The sequence below is a fragment of the Mustela putorius genome, unplaced genomic scaffold, assembly GCF_011764305.1.
Source record: "Mustela putorius furo isolate JIRA1106 unplaced genomic scaffold, ASM1176430v1.1 tig00003836_pilon_pilon_pilon, whole genome shotgun sequence".
NCBI classification, from domain to species: Eukaryota; Metazoa; Chordata; class Mammalia; order Carnivora; family Mustelidae; genus Mustela; species Mustela putorius.
In genome coordinates, this window is record NW_025421989.1 from 36,620,152 (window position 1) to 36,639,282 (window position 19,131).

General features: G+C 40.0%; 1 protein-coding gene and 1 pseudogene across 13 annotated transcripts in view; both read right to left on the reverse strand.

The window, feature by feature from the left end:
- The window catches only part of CASK (calcium/calmodulin dependent serine protein kinase), a 362,863-nt gene extending 344,073 nt beyond the window's left edge, over positions 1–18,790 (reverse strand). For 3 of the 13 annotated variants that reach the window (XM_004754922.2, XM_013057514.2, XM_013057512.2), the window contains exon 1: positions 18,496–18,786. In XM_004754922.2, coding sequence (XP_004754979.1) covers positions 18,496–18,554 — 59 coding nt within the window. In that variant the 5' untranslated portion in view covers positions 18,555–18,786. Of the gene's footprint in view, positions 1–18,495 lie in introns of all 13 variants that reach the window. The other 10 variants (XM_004754919.2, XM_013057511.2, XM_013057513.2 and 7 more) reach the window with 7 other exon arrangements.
- On the reverse strand, positions 14,930–15,025 carry LOC123394783 (annotated as a pseudogene).
- Positions 18,791–19,131: the final 341 nt, after the last annotated feature.

Genomic DNA, 19,131 nt, shown 5'->3' on the forward strand with positions numbered 1-19,131 from the left:
CTTTCTTTTGGTCCCAACAGAGAAACTCGGTTCCTCTAGATCATCACTTTCTAACAGAACTTTCTTGTAATGATGGAAATGTTCTAAGTCTGCACCATCCACTCTGTAGCCACTAGCAACATGTAGCTATTGACGACTTGAAATGTGGCTGGTACAGCTAAGGAACGAAGTTTTAAAAAAGAACATCTTCATTGAGATGTACCATCAAGTTCACCCTTTTAAAGTATACAATTCAGTGTTTTTTCAGTATATTTACGAACAGGTGTCTTGATCAGTAAGCACTATCTAATTCCAGAATTTATAAGTAATCTCAGAAAGAAAACCCATACCCTTAGCAATTACACCCCACCCCCTGGACATTTCATATAAATGTGGTCTTTTCTGTCTGGCTTCTTTCACTTGGCATGACGTTTCTGAGGTTCAGCCTTGTGGAAGCAGGTACCAGTACCTCATTTCTTTTCTGGCTGAGTAATATTCCACTGCCCACAACTACCCCATTTTGTTTCTCTGTTCATCAGAAAATGGAAATTTCCATTGTTTCCACCTTTTGGCTACTGAGAACAATGCTGCTGTGAACACTGATGTACAAGTTTTTGTGTGAACATACGTTTTCAGTTCTCCTGGTGTATATCCAGGAGTAGAACTGCTGGGTTGTATGAAAACTATAACTTTCTGAGGAACTGCTAAAGTGTTTTACACAGTAGGTTGTGCCACATTACATTCCCACCAGCAATGTATAAAGAGATACAATTTCTCCACATCCTTGCTAACATTTGTTATTATCCCTCTTTTCAATTATGGCCATCCTGGTGTGTGTGAAGTGGTATCTCACTGTGGTTTTGATTTGTACTTCCCTAACAACTAATGATGTTGACAACCTTTTCAATGTGTTGTATTAGCCATTTATAAATCTTTAGGAAAATAGTCAATGGACTTTAAATTTTATTTAATTTTAAGTAACTTTAAATTTGCACATCTGGCTAGTGGCTAAAGTATTAGGCAGATGGTGGGATTTAACAGTTGGTCGCTTAACTTTGTTCAAGGTAAGGAGGGGCTGGCTAGGTGACTGAAGCTCTATCCCAGCTTCATGACTCTCCCAGATGGAACCCAGGAAAGGGAAGCTGGTGCAAAACTTGGGAGGAGGGGACACCTGGCACAGAGCCTGGCACTTAGGAAGCTCTCAAAACTCACTGTTGATGACGGAAGCAACTGGTGTCTATGAGCACTTCTGAAGGGCTAGGAACTGTGCCTTTATACCCACTTTTTCATTCAATCCTTAGAACAATCCCATCAGGTAAATTCTACTGTCTCCATTTTACAAATGAGGAAGCAGTTTTAGACAGATCAGGTAAGACTTAGAAAGTTTTCTCAATCCAGTTAATTATGGCCATGATCTTCTAGATCTCAACCAGGGAAGCTAAGTGTTATTCAGGATTCCACCCTCATGCGCAGCACCTATGTACAATTCTGTATCCACTAATCTACCGCCGAGGGATGGTCTGAGAATGAGATGGTTTTTGAAGCAGCAAAATATTAGCACTAAATGAAAATATGAATTCCTGACTGTGTGCATAATGAGCCAACTTATATCTTTTCCAATGTGTTCAGCTACTTCCTCCTCTTTGAATTGGTTCAATAACTATGCAACACTGACTGTGTTACCATGGACAGCCAGATGCTGTCCTAGGTACAGAGATACAGCAATGACTATGACAGCCATGCATCCTGACCTAATGAAGCTTAAAATATATATTAAAGAAATATATGGTTTTAAAAATACACAAGCTCCGATAAGTTTATGTCACATGGAGGCCCTGCTGCAATGTCTATTTCATAATGAACCTTATCCCAGCGGCATAAGAACCCTTAAATGGCACTCTGTGCCTACTAAGAAATTTTGAGTCTGAACATTATAGCCTTTAAAATGGCTCAAAATCCGTGGATTTGGCAGAACTCATCTATAAGAGTTGCTTCTAGGAAAGCAGCACCCAGCTCCCAAGCACGGCCAGCTGCCAAGAAATAAAGTGATTAAAGCTTACCTCCAGTTCCACAGGGCTGTCCGAAACTCCTATGCACATGAGGGGAGGCCAACCAGCAAGAGTCACGAGAGCATTTCTCCTGCCTAGAGAGTGATTTCCCAAGCTTTCATCACCACCCACCTCTGACCCCTGTTTCAGGTAGATAAAACAGAAATGATGAGGTTGTTCAGATGATTCGTGTGGGTGGCTATTGTCCTGACTGGGGCAATAAGGCTGCAGAACATTACTCTCTTTTTAAAAGTTCTCATTTTATTCTTTGGTATAAAAATAACAATTTAATTTTGGAAACAATGCACGTCCATACTGTATTGTACAGAACGGTAAAGCTCAAGTTCTCCTGTAGATGGGCTGCTTTTGGCAATAGACCTAAGTAACCACACTGAGGGCTGGCCTTTGCCTGACCCTCTCTCATTGTACCTCGCCTCTGGGATGAGTCAGCATGGCAAAAAGTATGAATTAAGTTGATTGGGAAAGCCTAAATAAAAGGTCTCACTCAATCGTTTCCAGTTTTAAGCTCACTATCTCCTGTGTCTTACCCGACCAAAGTATTCCACCCGAATATGCCAAAAGAAATCATGGACCAAACAACTCATCAGTGACACAGCTTGGGATCATTTGGCCAAGTCATGTTTCTTAACTTCAAACCACCATGGACTCACAGTTGCAAAAGCAATACTTTCCTCGCTTTTGCTACTAGAGTGAATGGAGATGGTGAGAAGGCTTTTCGTTTTGTTTCTTTTTTTTTTTTTTAAGATTTTATTTATTTATTTATTTATTTGAGAGAGAGAATGAGGGAGCATGAGGGGGTAGGGACAGAGGGAGAAGCAGACTCCCTCCTGAGCAAGGAGGCTGATGTGGGACTCGATCCTGGGACTCCAGGGCATGATCTGAGTCAAAGGCAGTCACTTAATGGACTGAGCCACCCAGGCATCCCAAGAAGGCTTTTCAGAAGCTATTATACTGCTTTCAGTGGAGTGCGCAGAGTGAAAGATTCCAAGTGCATTAATAAGAACAAAATTAAAATTCGGTTCCAGTATTTCATATGACACTGGCCACCAATTCCCTTAAAGGCAGAGAGCAAGAACAAAAGAAGATGATATTTCAACTAAGGATAGAAATAGCCATCCTTGGTATGGGAAGGCTAACAGAACCTTGTCTGGTGAACATTCTAGGATTACCCACATTATTCAGTATTTATGTGCTCACGAACATCTTTGTGAAGTACCAATGACCACAGCACTCCAGGCCAAGGATAAAACATTTCCACATGGGATGGCACTACTTCCATGGCTCAGAGTACACCAAATGGCTCCCAAGAATTCCTAAACTCAGCAGCCACAAGGTAGATTTTCACTTGATGAAGTTAAAAGACCGTAAGACCTGGGAAAAATGAAGACTATAAAAGATAATTAAGTCAGGCTACACCAGAGTACAGGAAGAACCAAGAACATATCAGAGCAGAATCAGTGAGGAAATGTCACAGAAATGTTAAACAGGCTACCGCCGTTAGCAAACATAAAAGGAAAGGACACAGTTGTGTATTTTCATTCACAGGTCTCTAGCCACTAAATTACAGTTTGCTATCAGAGAGAAGAAGGGGTTTACAGAAGTAAGAGCATCAGGTGTAATGGCAACAAAAAAAATTGGTGTTTTACCTACAGATTTCAGAAATTTGCAGTTTCGTATAACGGGCAAGAAAACTGTACCAAGGCTTCAACTCAAGCAAGGATCAGCAAACTTTTTTGTGTGAAGGACCAGAAAGTAAAAATTTTGGGGTTTGTGGGCCATGTGGTCACTGCCGCAATTACTTACCTCTGCCCTTACATGTAGTGTGAAAACAGCTACAGACAATATTTAAATGAATGGGCATGGCTGTATTCCTAAAAAACTATAAAAACAGAGAGTGGTCCAATTTGGCCCAGGCACCATAGTTTACTAGACCCTGATGCGGAGTTCCAAATCAGTGGTTCCCTAACATTAATGTACCTCAGGACCCCCTGGAGGGCTGTTAAAACAGATTGCTGTGCTCCACCCCACCTTGTTTCTGATCTGTAAGGCAGGCCGAGGACCTGAGAATCCGCATTTCTAACAAGTTTCCACGTAATACTGCTGCAGCTGGTCAGAATAAGGTCCACACTTTGAGAGCCACTGCTCTAGACCTTACTACTAAACAAGAAGTTCAATATTTTAAGTAGCTGCCACAGTTCCCATCTGATTGGTTACAGAAATTTGTTACTTGTAGTAAGTTCCAAACTTCAAAGCTCAAACAAAATTAAATAATACAAAGAGAACAAAGGAGAAACATACTAGTCAGGGTTTTTTTTTTTTCCTTCAGTGTAAACATTGTCCCACCAGTAAAATACACATAATTCATCCTCAAGTCTCTTACCCAACACTTTCACATAGCATGTTCTAAGTCCTATAAAGAGTTGAAAAGTGTTAAGTTCTAGAAATAAAACCAAATACAACAAGTATTAAAGACAAAGGTAAGCCATTCTTGCAAAATCAAAGAAAATTCAACGCAACCCATTGCTAAGAAGTGCTTCATCTCAATAAAATCAAAATATGGGGGTGCCTGGGTGGCTCAGTTGGTTAAGCCTCTGCCTTCGGCTCAGGTCATGATCTTAGGGTCCTGGGATTGAGCCCCACATCAGGCTCTCTGCTCAGTGGGGAGTCTGCTCCCCCACCCCACCTGCCTCTCAGCCTACTTGTGGTCTCTCTCTCTCTCTCTCTCTGTCAAATAAATAAATTAAATCTTAAAAAAATCAAAATATGTAAGACAGCTTAAGAATTTTAAAGAATTGTGTCATTTTATCCTAAGAATCTAAGGAGATAGATAATACAGCATTTACTATCTTTCTTTTATAAGACGAGGAAACTGAGGAAAACAAACGAAGTGGTGATCTGTCACCATTATTTTAAAAAAATCATTAAAATACTATTTTTCTTGGTAAGTTCTAAGCCACATTGATCAAATCCAACTTTCATATGTCTTTGCAGGACTATGTCTATGAATATGTCTTCATGAGGAAAAACCTCATTCTAGTAACATCTTCAAGTCTATATTCACATTCATGGGTCTAGTTCTGAAGCCACTCCCACCAAGTCTAACCAAGAAGCCTGAACTTTAATCAGATGGCAATTTTAAGCATCGACCTTTAGTGTGAGTGGGTCATAGATTATGGAAGTATGGTGAACCTTTCCAGCAGTACAACAGAAATACTTGGCAATGGGAGAAATACTATTAATGGAGATAATCCAAAAAGTAGAGTAGCAAGCCTAGAATCTCCCTCTCTAGATACCCAGGCTCTTTCTGCAGTGATAATAATGAAAATGTATTCATTTGAATAGATATTTACACAAATCAGTTTCACATCCATTATAAGAGGTAAATGTTTTTTAAAAAGAAGGGAAGAAAGAAGAATAACCCACAGTGCATATGGTCAGTAGAGGTTTTTTCCATTCCTATTAGCACTCTTTTAAAAGTTTTATGTAAGTTGATTATAATGTGAGATAATTACATTCTCACTCTAACCTGTGATCCGAATACTCCAGTAACAATTTTTTTTAATTTATATGAAACATAATTAAAGAAAGTTCTCAGTGAAAACACCTTCTTGTTTGTTTTACAAGTATCTAATTATTTTACAAGTGACTAAATTAAAGAAAAAAATATTTATTAAAAAGATCATTTCAAATTCAATGCCATATATTACTGCCAGGACAGATATCCAGTTAAGATTTTATTAAACCTAAGACGATCAGTAAATATTCTATATAAATAAAAGTAGACCATTCTGCTTTTGAGATAATGGCTCAGATGGAAGTCAGCAAAAACTTCAAACCTAAAAAAGTGCAATATAAATAGTACTGTTCATGAATTATAAGAGGAAAGGGTGCCTTCTACCGTCCTCTGAAGCCAACCTAGAGAAGTATTTTCATCAAAGTAAGTGATCTAAACAGATTCCAACATGATCATTCTTCCGCCTGACAATGTAATGTGACCTTGTGGATGAAATGCCACTCTGTAAATTTAGGGAATTTAGAGTCAGTGGCCAACTGTGTCAGAGACTGCCAACTTTAGGATCGTCCTACCTCATTTTGCTCACTGTTAAAATGTGGACACTGCTGCCATAATAAAATGTGGGGAAGTTACATAAAAGAACACTATAATATTCACAAATCCTTCATATGGCTATTTCCTAAATACATATTCTGAGATTTTCCTTGTCTCCTTTCTAAAATTTCACAATTTGAACAATTAATTCAACTGTCAAATGCCCAAACGCAAAGACAAAAGCTGTGATACAAAATTCCCTCTCTTAACAGTCTTTGGAGCTTTTCACAACACTGCAAAATTACAATCTGTAACAGTCTTGCAAACAAATTACAAAAGCTCTAAGCACAAAGAATACTATCTTTCTGATGTACCTAAGAGGCAATGACAGGTTTTTTTAAAAAAGATTTTTATTTATTTATTTGACAAAGAGAGAGATCACAAGTAGGCAGAGAGGCAGGCAGAGAAAGAGGAGGAAGCAGGCTCCCCGCTGAGCAGAGAGCCCGTTGCAGGGCTCCATCCCAGAATCCTGAGATCACGACCTGAGTTGAAGGTAGAGGCTTTAACCCACTGAGCCACCCAGGTGCCCCGCAATGACAGTTTTTTAAAGCCACAAAGCACTCTACGTATTGTAGGTCTATTACCACAATATATATTGAGTAAAATGAATTTCAAACACAAAATAGAACCTGAAAAGGTTTTGTTTACAACACACATGCATGCACGCATACTCACACCCTAATTAAACAGTGACTCTATCAGGGGCTCTTTGAGAAGTCATAAAATATACATAGATGGCACATCACAACTCTCAAATTAGGGATGGAGATTTAGCTAGTGATTTTCCCCCTAACTTTATTAAAGCTAGTATTTTAAATAACCTTTGATATCTGAAAATTTTTAGTACATTCTCATTTCTATTTTCATCCACTCTACAGGCAATAGGCAAGCATGAAAGAAAGAATTTCTTTTAGGAACTCTACATTTATATTGCTTCTGGTGAAACAATCTTAAAAGAATTTTGATGGGTTTTTTTTCCCTTCCGAGGATTGAAAAAAAAATCCAAAAGCAGTAAAAAAAAAAATTGTAATAAAAACAAATTTAAAACCCACAAAAAACTAAATGTATAGCATTTCCCCATGTAACAGTGAAAACAGTTCAGTGAACCAGCTTCCATGTATACATTTTTTCAGAAACAACCTGCTCATTATGGGGCTATTCAGACCACTGACAGAATATCCCAATCTTGATTGTAAATAAGAAAAGGAACTGGATAGTAAGCTCCAGTTTCATTTTTAATCTACAACAGGATCAGCAAATTACAGCCTGAGAGCTAAATCTAACCACCTATTTTTATAAATAAAGTTTTATTGGAACACAGCCACACTCATTTGTTTTCATATGGTTGTCTTCACGCTACAATGGTAGAGTTGAGTAGCTGTGACATCTGCTGTAGGGCTCACAAAGCCCAAAATATTTACTATCTAGTAGTTTACAGACAGTTTGCCAACCCTTGGTCTACAACATCTAAAATTGATGGAAATCAGTATAAATAGGTCTGTGAGATAAAAGGTTAACCAATAACCCATAAAATTTACTTTTATTTATGTTAGTGTATTGAACAGACTCTACCAGCAAGCTCTGATAGTGCTCACCTGATTAAAAAGCATTCTAACCCTCATACACTGCTGGTGGGAATGTAAAATGGTGCAACAGCTTTGGGAAATAGTCTGGCAGTGCCTCAAAATGTTAAGCACAGAGTTAGCATTTGACCCAGCAATTCTACTCCTACATATATACCCAAGAGAAATAAAAATATATGCCCACACAAAAACTTGTAGGTCAATGTCCACAGCAGGATTATTTATGATAGCCAATGGATAAAAAGCACCCAAATGGCCCATCAGTTGATAATGGATCAACAAAATTGGTATATCCACACGATGGAGTATTACTGGGTCTTAAAGATGAAATGCTGATACATCGACAACATGGATGAACTTTGAAAACATTATGCCCAAAGAAGTAGTCACAAAAAGACCACATGTGGTATGATTTCATTTACATGCAATGTCCAGAACAGGCACATCTGTAGAGCTAGAAAGTAGACCAGTTGTTACTTAGGGATAGGGAAAGATGGGGTTGGGAGCTAACGTATACTGGGTTTCTTTTGCAGGTGATAAAAATGTTTGGAAATTTCTCATGGTGATGGTTTCACAACTCCGTGAATATACTAAATCCCACTAAAATGTACGCTTTACATTGGCGAATTGTATGGTATGTGAATTACATCTCAATAAAGCTGGTACCAAAAAAAAATGTGTTCTATGAACCTGCTGAAACATCTAAAATCAGAATGTTAGAGTCTTATATTTAGGACTAGCCTTTAAAAGACAACCAGTCTCTGGTATACTAAATGACAAGCAGTAAAACAGTACTGAAGAGCAAGTGCTTAGATGGGTCATAAATACCCAGGTATGAATCCCCATGTTGCCGCTTATTACTATTGACACTTTGCCCAGGGCAAGTTACTGATCACCCTTCTGCTTAGTTTCCTCATCGGTTAAAGGGGAAGGGATGATTGCCTCAAAGGGAAGGCTGGTAGCCAAGGTTAAATTAGAAAAATATAAACAATTTAACACTGTGTCCAGCATATAATACTAATATAACACTCAAGCCATAGAATTCAAGAACCAAAAAAAGAGAAAAAAAATCCTACTGTTATCCCTAAAACATTTAATTTTATGCTTATTGTTCAAATTTCTTATGTAGGTTGTCTGTGTCACTAAACTAAAATAGGAGCTGTGAACCCAAAATTGCTCAAAAAATAAAGTTCATTATTTTAAAAAATAATATAAACATTTTTAAAATTTCATAAGAGTTCTTTAATTTTCCTGACCTGTATTCCTCTACTCTGATTTCTTAATGAGGAAACAGGCATAAAAAGATGACATGAGTTACCCAAGAAGAAGACTAACAAATCATTCAAGCCTGACCTCCTCTGTAAAAATTTCCCCAACTTCCTTTTATGGCTAGGTGGTCACAGTCTCTGGATTGCTCATTTAACACTCACTCTTTCAACAACTGGATACTTACTGTGTGTCAGTTGTGCGGAGGATACTAGCTGAACATGTCAGATACAACCCTGGCTTTAACAGGACTTAATGTCTAGTTAGTTGAGATATGAGCCACTTTTCAACTTCTCCCATTGACAGAGAGCTCCTTGAGGCCAGAGAACTCAAGCATTTGGTGAGTAACAGGGCACCTGGCTGATTCAGTCAGTGGAGCACACAACACTTGATCTCAGGGTCATGAGTTTGAGCCCAATGTTGGTAGTAGAGTTCATTTAAAAAGAAATTAAAAACATTAAAAAATCGATAATGGCAATTAAAATAACAACTATCTTTAGTCATTTTACACAGATCACATTATTCAATCCTCACAACAATCCTGCAAGGCGTATAGTATCACCCTCATTTTGCAGGTAAAGAAACTGAGACTCAGAGAGGTTAACTAACTTGTCTAGGGCCACACAGCTAGAATTGCACTCATAAATGAACAAATGAAGGAACTGTTAACACCACTAACAATTTTACCCATGTGATAGGAAAGAATGTTCATTTCACCATATTATTTATGTAATAGAGCCTGTGTTTAGCATTGAGAAAGTGCACATTTGGAAATTGTTGAAACTTATCTACATAGCTGCCAAAAGTAATTTGAGTATCTCAGAGACATTCTAGAAATAAAAAATACTTATGCTGCACTTTACAATCACTAATCCATGCAAATAGCTTGTGAAGTGGCCATCATTCTTTCTATAAATAAGAAGAAAATGGCCACACTGTGCCCAAAGGCTACCATATCTGATCTTAGGAGGCTGCCTCATAAGATATAAAACAATGTCAATCCATATGTTTGGGGGTAAAGTACATACCAAGGGTAAGCAGAAAGGCTGAAAATCTATGATGTTTCCTAAAAACACAAATTAAATTCCATAAAATAGCAGCAGTATAATGGTAATCTGCATGTCCTGGCAGGGCTAGAGACCTCATAATTGCATTAATAACATCAAGAGTATTTTAATAAAACATTAGAATCTGCATATAGCTAGGCAGTTATACTTCCACTTTAGATTTAAATACACCAAGATATTCTAAACTCAGGGTTACAATTAAAAAGCCTGAAATACAGACTCGACATAGTAGAGTTTGGATATTATTAAACTACACTGAGACAGACAGAAAGAGAACACAGTCATCATTCCAAAATAAGCGATTCAATTATTCAAAACAATGGTAACAAAGCAAAAAAAAAAAAATGTGTATTAAAAGAAATAAGAAGGGCGCCTGGGTGGCTCAGTCAATTAAGCATCTGCCTTTGGCTCAGGTCATGATCTCAGGGTCCTGGATTGAGCCCTGTGTTGGGCTCCCTGCTCGGTGGGAAGCCTGCTTCTCCCTCTCCCACTCCCCCTGCTTGTGTTCCCTCTCTTGCTGTGTCTCTCTGTCAAATAAATAACATCTTTTAAAAAAATAATAAAGAAATAAGATTGGAAAAAATAACGTGCAACAGTTCAGTGATAGAACACAGGTGTTAAAATGAAATAATGTACACTTACCAAAAAATTGGCTTAAGTGCAATAAAGTAATCGTTTCTTATTGTGAATGGGTATGGCACAACTACAAAAAGCCAATGAACAAATTTAGTTGCACAGTGGGAGGTAGAGAGACATTAACTACACTCATCCAATGGGGACCCAAAACCTTGAGACAAGGAAGGGTGCAGTTCCCTGTGGGGAAGGGATTTTAAAAAATAAGAATGGTTTGACTAATATCAAGAACATAGAGTAAATGTAAAGTATATAAAATTTACCATGTCATTTCATTGAAGGCTTCCATTTAATTGAAAGTTATGAACCAAGCTGAGGAATGAAAAATACCTAATCTTAGGAAAACCAAATGGTTTTACCTAAAAGCCAGCCATCAGAATCTACAAAACACAATCATAACAAAAAAGAAATCAGCTTCTTTTTACCCTAAATATGCTGCTGTTGAGGTGGAGTCACAGAGAAATAGTGTATTACCAACATGCACAGAACCTTGCTTTTCAGTCACAACATGAATTGATATTTAACATTATATTTATTTTGAAAGATGCTTTAAATTGCCTCTATACTATAAACAAGCCTTTTTTTTGATAGTCCATCACAGTGTGCTGGCATTTTACATTATTGATCCTCCCTACTTTAAAACTTCTGTGAAATCCAGCCATTCTGACTCTTCTAGCTCTGTGAGTTACACAGCAAACCACATCTCTCCAGCTCAGTCACCTGTCAAGAACTCATTCACTCAGTTTTACTTTCCAAACCTTCACTGTCATTCCAGAACTCTCACCCAAACTCCAGTTCAGCATTTCCAATGATGTCTGTCTACTTACAAATGGCTTGCACTCAACTCAAAGCTGCAATAATCAATCTATACCATGGAATATTGGGCAGCAGTTTAAGAAGAGACAAAGTTCGACAGAGATGTAGATGGATATGGAAAGGTCATCAGAGACAGTGTTTGTCAATGGAAAATTAATATTTCAGCATAGTGTACAAATATGATCCCATTCTGTTTTTTAAACAAAGACCTTCCAGAAAGATGTACAGAGCTGGACAATGGTAACCTCTTGGAGAATGGGACTATGGACGGTGGGAGAATGGAGAGAGGGGCACATATACCTCTGGACATTCTAGAATTTAAAATTAATTTTATAATTTATTTTACAAAGACGAGTCAATTTACGAAGAGAAAGTAATAGAAAATTATTGACTCTCAACATTGCAAATGTGTATTAACTTCCTTTAAATCAAACAAGCTCCAGAAATGAAATCTTCCTGGTGTGGATGAAGGGAGACTCTCCCTTTACTGACTCTGGCTCCATAATGGCCAGAAGGGTGATTACATTGGACTCAGTTCAAAGAGGAATACCCAGACAGGGGGTGGCCCCAGCAGAGAAAGAAGAGAGCGGGTCCTGTCACACCTTGAACCCTGGAGCATGAATTCAGAGCTGTATCTGGTGGTTTTAGAATCTGCACTGTCAGTTGCCAACTAAAAACTAAAACCCCAAATGCGAGAGCTGCACCGGCCATCAGCTTGTTGGTGGGGGTCAGGGACCTGTTCAGTAACTCACTCACTCGCCTACTTAGGTGTGCCGTGCTGGCCCCCAGCTGACAAGCTCATTGCTCCGCAGCTGCAGTTCCACACGTGGTTTTCAGAGTCAGGGAGAGCAACTGCAGGATTTGTAGCACAGGATATAGGAGCAATGACCCAGTGGAAACCACTCCACCCTACTCGCAACAAACACCCATCTCCCACACCTCATCACGTCTGGTTTGGCAAGTTAGGAGTCATTAATCAACGATGCTGTTTGTTGGGGCAGGGGAACGGAAAAGAAAAACCTGGACAGTAAAAGGTGTAGAGAAAGTTCCAAAACAAATTGTATTTTGGATGAATGGACAAGAGTCTATATTTCCACTGCTAAAGAATGCAGAGGCTTATCAGTTTAGTAACAACCGCGGCTATCTCATTAACAAGAAAGACAAAAAGAAAAATGGGTGAAACAATGAAGGTAGTATGGAACCTCCAATGAAGGAGTGAAAAATAGAACTAGAGCGTCAAACAATTAAAAATTGTTGTAAATAAACTCTGAAAATGAAGGCATGGGCCTCGCTTTAAAGAAGCCCGATGTAGCATATTTAACTACCGCAATTGGCAGGAAATGAATGAATGGACTTCGGAACCAGTTGCAATTTCATGTGATCTTGGGCAAGTTACCCCTCACTGAAGCGCAGTGTTTTCTGTAAAACAGGTATAATCAGAGGAGATAATATATGTAAAGTGCCTAACATTAGAAGGCAGAAATGTCAACTCCCCTTACGAAGTAAGCATTAAATGATGAAAGATTTTTTGTTTTTACCTTTAAACAATCTTATGTCAAAGTTCTTTTAAACAGTGCTTCTGGCAAATTTAAAATGTGAAAATGTTTTTAAAAATGCAGTAATTCAAGAACAGTCTCAAAAAGGAAGGCATACTTGCTTCTTTAATGTGTTGAGTAGAACTACAACTGGGAACGGTAAAAGACTTTTCGATTTAAAGGCAATAACCAGGAACACCATTTAAGGTGCACGAGAGGTAGTTTGCCAGGTGAAATGTTGCAGATTAAACGGAGAAAACAGGGGGGTTGTGAAGTGCACATGTCAAGGACACAGAAGCAGGTCACAGTTTTAGAATGCAAGGGAGTCACAGGAAATCTTTATAAAGAAGACAGGCAAACGACACTTCAGAAACTCCAAGTCCTAAGGCATTCTGTAAGAAGCAGGCATGAAGAGACTCCGAGAAAGTGCGCACACGCAGGAAAGCTCAATTCCCTCCAAAATGGTCCCAGAAGCCAACTCCGTCATCAGGAATCAACACTGCTTACCTACTCCCAAAAAGGCTGGCCACGTGCAGGCATCTACACCATGTGAAACAGGTTTCTCTTCCATGGAACTGCAGCTAATCCCCCTTGGCTTGACTCTTTCTGGGCCACCAATGGGCTAGCTGGTGACTGTGTTTCTCCTGCCTTGCTACACAACTGTCACTCTGATCAAACACTTCTCTCATAAAACATCTATTCATTTCTAGTAAATTCCTGGTTCCTTCGGGCTCACACTTTTCCAGACACTAAAAACTAATTTGCCTACAATGTCTACATAAAATAAAATTTCCAAGAAAGATATTCCAACATATTATAATGTTGCCCTCTGTGGTACTGGAAATCCAAATCAGTGGGCCAATCAATATATGTGCAAGCCATGGTAATTAGTAAAAAGAGTAAAGCTGAATTTTTGTCATGTTAAATTACATATTTTACCAATGATTAATCCCGTGTTTATATAAAGCCTGCATTTAATTCAATTCTCTGGTAAATGGTTTTACTAGAATTGCAAGTGTGGACGTGAAGTATATAAGCAAAATAAATAACCACACTCTTTTAATAAAGTATATGTATAAACACAATCCATACTGAACTGATAAATCTCTTAATATTAAATTAAGTTGTTGTAGTGGACAGCCACAGTTATTGAAGCAATCCTCGTTCTGTGTTGTTCCAAACATCAGTCACCATGTTAGCATTAGATGAGCATCATAAATCAATGCGAATCTTAAAAGACCCAAGAAATCAAAGCCAAACACAGGCTGAAACAAAATTCTGACGCAAAGGGCTCAGAGACATAGCACAGAGGAGATAAAATCCACATTTTGGTCTCCTGGCTTCAATACCACCCAAAAAGCATTTGTTCTACTTTTCAAATCCTGTAAGCCTCTGAAAACCCAGTCCCAAAATATTACATACATTACCTAAGTTTTAAACCAATGACTCAATCGTAGCTACACATTAGAATTACTTAGAGAGCTTTCAAAAAATGCCAGTGTCCAGGACCCACTCCCAGAGATTCTGATTTTATTGCGCTGACACAGGGCCCTGACATTGATCTTTTTTAAAAGCTCCCCTGTTGATTCTGATATGCAGCCAGGTGGAGATCCATTGCTTCAGACTAATACAGCCTTTTGGGATAGTAATTGCTCTGAGGTTGATAAACATGCTTTTTGCCTTTTAATGAGATTTTATTAAAACTACTCAATTCATCCCATAGCTAATGAGCAATGGTTATGTCGCAGACCCTGAGTTAAGTTAACGGAGAAAGGTATATATGTTCCCTGTCCTCAAGAAGCTCCCTGTTCACTAGGCAGGACTCATGAATAAGAAACCGTAATTAAATATGGTAAGTACTCTCAAAGTACAAGCAAATTCAGCATGCCTCACAAACTTGCATGTCATCCTTGAGCAGGGGTCATGCTGCATCATTCCAAGTTTAGTATACATCCTACCAAAGCAGGAAAGTCAGAAGTTACAGGTTACTAAGAATCCTAAATACCAGGGCAAATATTCAGCTCATGCAAGATGAAAACGGTGTGCTTTTTGCTATTCTCATTCACAGAAACTCCTGTACCATGAAGGTAGGCATTTCTATGTTTTAATTTGGATGAATCATCTTAAAATTGCCTTCATGTAATATTACTGACTGTACACTTACCTCTAAAGCTATACACTTGCAAAAGATACAGTAAATGATCATGGCATAAAAATGAGCCAATTTCCTGCATTTGCATAAAATCTTTCTTTCCCACTAATTGCTACATTTGCAAGGATGAGAAGTTTTGGGACTAGGATAAGGTCCCATCATTGGAGATTTGTTTCAGTCACTTGAAAGACGTTACACAGGAAAATGTTATGGAAACAACGGGCATTCAAAAGATCTTTTGTAAGACTTTCAAAAATAAGAAACGCGGGGAAAGAGTTTAATTTTTTTAAAACAGGAAATGGCATCCTTTCAATATTCCTAACGAATCAGGCACATGATTCCCTTGCAGACAGTGGGTGAGTGAATGAGCTGATAAGCAGTGAGGTAGAGGAGTGAGTGGGTGGTCAATTGATCTTGAAAATTGAAATCTGTCTTAAAGTACCTCAGTGGAAATTTAAACCTATTAACACCTAAGGGTCAAAAACAATTTGTGATGCTAATGTGGTATACAAGAAAATCACAATTCTAGAGAACTTGGATAGAAATCAACAAAAGGGTGTCCAGTACAAGTGAACATCTTCAAGGCCTTTCTGTTTAAAGCTAGAGTTGAACAAATGCTAAGTTAAAATGTATGCTGTCAAGGTCCCTGCAAGAAAATCTCAAGTGAATTTCAATTTCCAGATCAATATATGCTGAGACAATTTACGGGAGAAACCTTCAACCTTTACACAGGGTGAGGAACACTATCATTACATTCTTTACCACGAAGGCTACCCTGAATTCATTATTTCACGAAATGACACATTATAAATGGCACTGACCAAGTCAGATTTTGTAGGGTATGAAAGAGATTTCATGTTCACAATAGTTAAGGGAGCCATAGGGTACCTATCACCTCTGAATCAGCCTGCTCTCCCTCCTTAATGCAGCTCTGAAGCAACAGAAAAGATGAATTTAGTTCTACCAGAGGTGTTTCCTGAAAACATTCTATCAATTACAAGCCAGCAGAATACTGATTGTGCTAATGTGATGCCGACCACTTTGTTCTGATATCCAAAGAGATCATGTCATCACTCTTTAAGACCTTAAGGAATCGGAACTGGTTACTAACATTGATCCAAAGATGGCTATATTCCGTCATCATGATATAATTAACATTTTAATTTCACATTTTCCAATTATGACTTTGCTGGCTCATTTAAAGCAAATATAACTAAGACACAACAAATATCATTCACCCACACACACGATCATTTGGGAGCTTTTGGGAAACCCTAATTTACCTTTACCGGGTGCTAAGAATGAAGAAACCAAAGAGATTTTTTTTTTAAACATGTTTGTCTCTACAGAACAGTGCTTGCTATCCACATATGGCTGTGGAGCACTTGAAATGTGGCTAGTCCAACTGAGAAACTGAATTTTCAATTTTATTTAATTTTATTTCATCAAAATTTAAATTTAGAAAGAGATATCAATTAGGTTATTAGAAAACTTTTAGATATGTTTGGGGAAACTTGGGTATGTGAAGCTACTTTTGCAAATGCAAATGTTATGAAACCTAAATACAGATCAAGTATTTCTGCTGAAAATTTAGCTTAGTGTCAGAATTAAGATGTGCTGTAAGTGTAGAATACACACCGGATTTCAAAGACTGAGTACAAAAGAAAGGATGTAAAATATCTCATGAATAATTTCTGCCCTGATTATGTGTTGAAATAATAATAGTTTGGATCTAGTGGGTTAAATAAAATATTTTATTAAAATTGATTGCACCTATTTGCTTCTGATTTTTTTAATGTGGCCATTACAAAATTTGCATATGTAAGATTTTTGTATAGAAAATTACATATACGTCTTGCATTCTGTATCTTTGGAAAGCACTACTCTAGAGCACTTCCAAAAGCACTTTACAGGGCACACTGGATATCCTTCCTCTAGTAGACAAGCTGGTCATGTAACAATAGGGGCAAGGAGTAACATGTCTTTGTATCAGTTGGGTCTGAGGAAAGTGTGTAGCAAGGTCTACCCATAATTTCACCATGAGAGGCAACACGGTAATACCTCAACACAGAAGAAAAAAAAAATGAGTTATCAGCACTTAAACAAATTGAAATCCAGTACAGCAGACAACTTAAAAGGGTTACAGCCAACTGCTCTAAGGTCTTGGTTTCATTTCCCAACTGCAGACCTTAAAATAGACAATAAAGCAGGGCTTCCAAAAAGAGGTAAAATATTTCAATGGTAGCTACCTAGTGATCCTTAATAAAGCAGCAAAAATTGCTCTTAAATCTTATCTCCTGAACTTCTAAAGGCACAGAATACACGCTGAACTAGGAAATCAACTTCAGATCGCCAGCCTTTTCCTTCACAAGCAAATTAGCAGGATTGTGCACTTGGAATACTGTTTGACAAGAATGAAAAGGAAACTATTCAAAACAGATTTAAGAAATGGACAATTAGATGAGGAACTGCAGATTTAATTCTCAATCAGCACTGTGATTAATCTGATTCCCTGCTTTTCCCTAGTGTAATTACACAACACAGATGAAAGGATGAGCATTTGGACTGTCAGTTCTATATTCTAGACCAGCCCGGTGACTCAAAGCAGACGGCTCCACCACCATCCCAACAACAGTCGAGGGAAGCCTTGAACACTGATTTAACAGTCATTGCATAACGAGGCATTAAAAATTCGGATACCCCCAACTCTTTCCACGCTGGTCTACACCAGGTGAGCAATTTGCTGAAACTGAACGCACCCCGTCTGAAAATGACCCCCTCCAATCCGGGCACGGGGTGAACACAAAGGCATCTCTCTAATATCCTGCACAATAGACACACACCCCACAATTAAAAACCCTGGACGTTCTCTCGCTATCGCTCCATGCAAGCAAAGGAAATGCAAGCTGCTCTTTTCGTTAATGGCCTGTGGTACACGCAAGGTAACAATAACCCCAACTGTTCCCAGGAAGCAACTATAAAATCGGGTCTGCCACGTCCCTGTGCAACCGTCAGATAAAATGCAGACAGCGGATTTCGGCCGGCCCCACGCCTCGTGGGGTGGCGGACCTCGGCTCGGTGGCTTCCACGGATCGCTGAGAACCCCCCGGACCCCCGCCCAGCAGGAGGTCCAGGTACACGTCTATAAATACGCCCGGGTGAGGACGAGGGAGGCAGAGGGGAAGGGAGGGCAGGGGGCAGGCCCGGAGCGGGTGCCGGTGCGGGAGGACCCGGGCATCACTGAAATGCATTTTTCCACACTCCCGCTCCCTCGCGTGGGAACTCACTTGCCGATCACCTCGCAGAGCTCGTACACATCCTCGAACAGCACGTCGTCGTCGGCCATGGTCCGGAGGGGACAGCGGCCGCAGCGTGGAGGGCTCCGAAAACGGGGGTGGGGGCGCCAAAGAGCTCAGTGACCGGCCCCTGGCTCGCCTCTTCCCCTCAGGACCCGCGAGTCCTCGGTGCTGAGGACGCTCGAGTGGGGCTGCGAGGCCCGGAGACTGCGGCGCCTTCCTCTGCGGGAGACCGCCCCGGCGCGGGCGGCGGGGCCGGGGCGCAGGAGCGAGGGCGGCCCGGGCCCGGCGCCGCCCGCCCGCCCGCTGCTCCTCGCGCTGCTCGGGCCGCGCTGCCCGGCGTGTGGATCCTCGGGGACCGCGCGGCGCCGCGCTCTCCGCTCGTCAGCCCGCGCGGGCCGCGAGGCCGCGACCGCTCCCTCTGACGAGGCTGGCTCCGGCGCGGCGCGGCGCGGGGCAGCTCAGGCTACCAGGGGGGCCGCGGCAGGACCATGGAGGGAGGATCGCCGCGGAGGGAGGTGGCGGCGGCAGATCGGCGCTGGGGACCAGGAGGCGGCGGCAGAGACGCTCCCTCCTCCTTCTCCTCCTCCCGCTGCCGCCGCCGCCGCCGCCCGCCTGAGAGTGGGA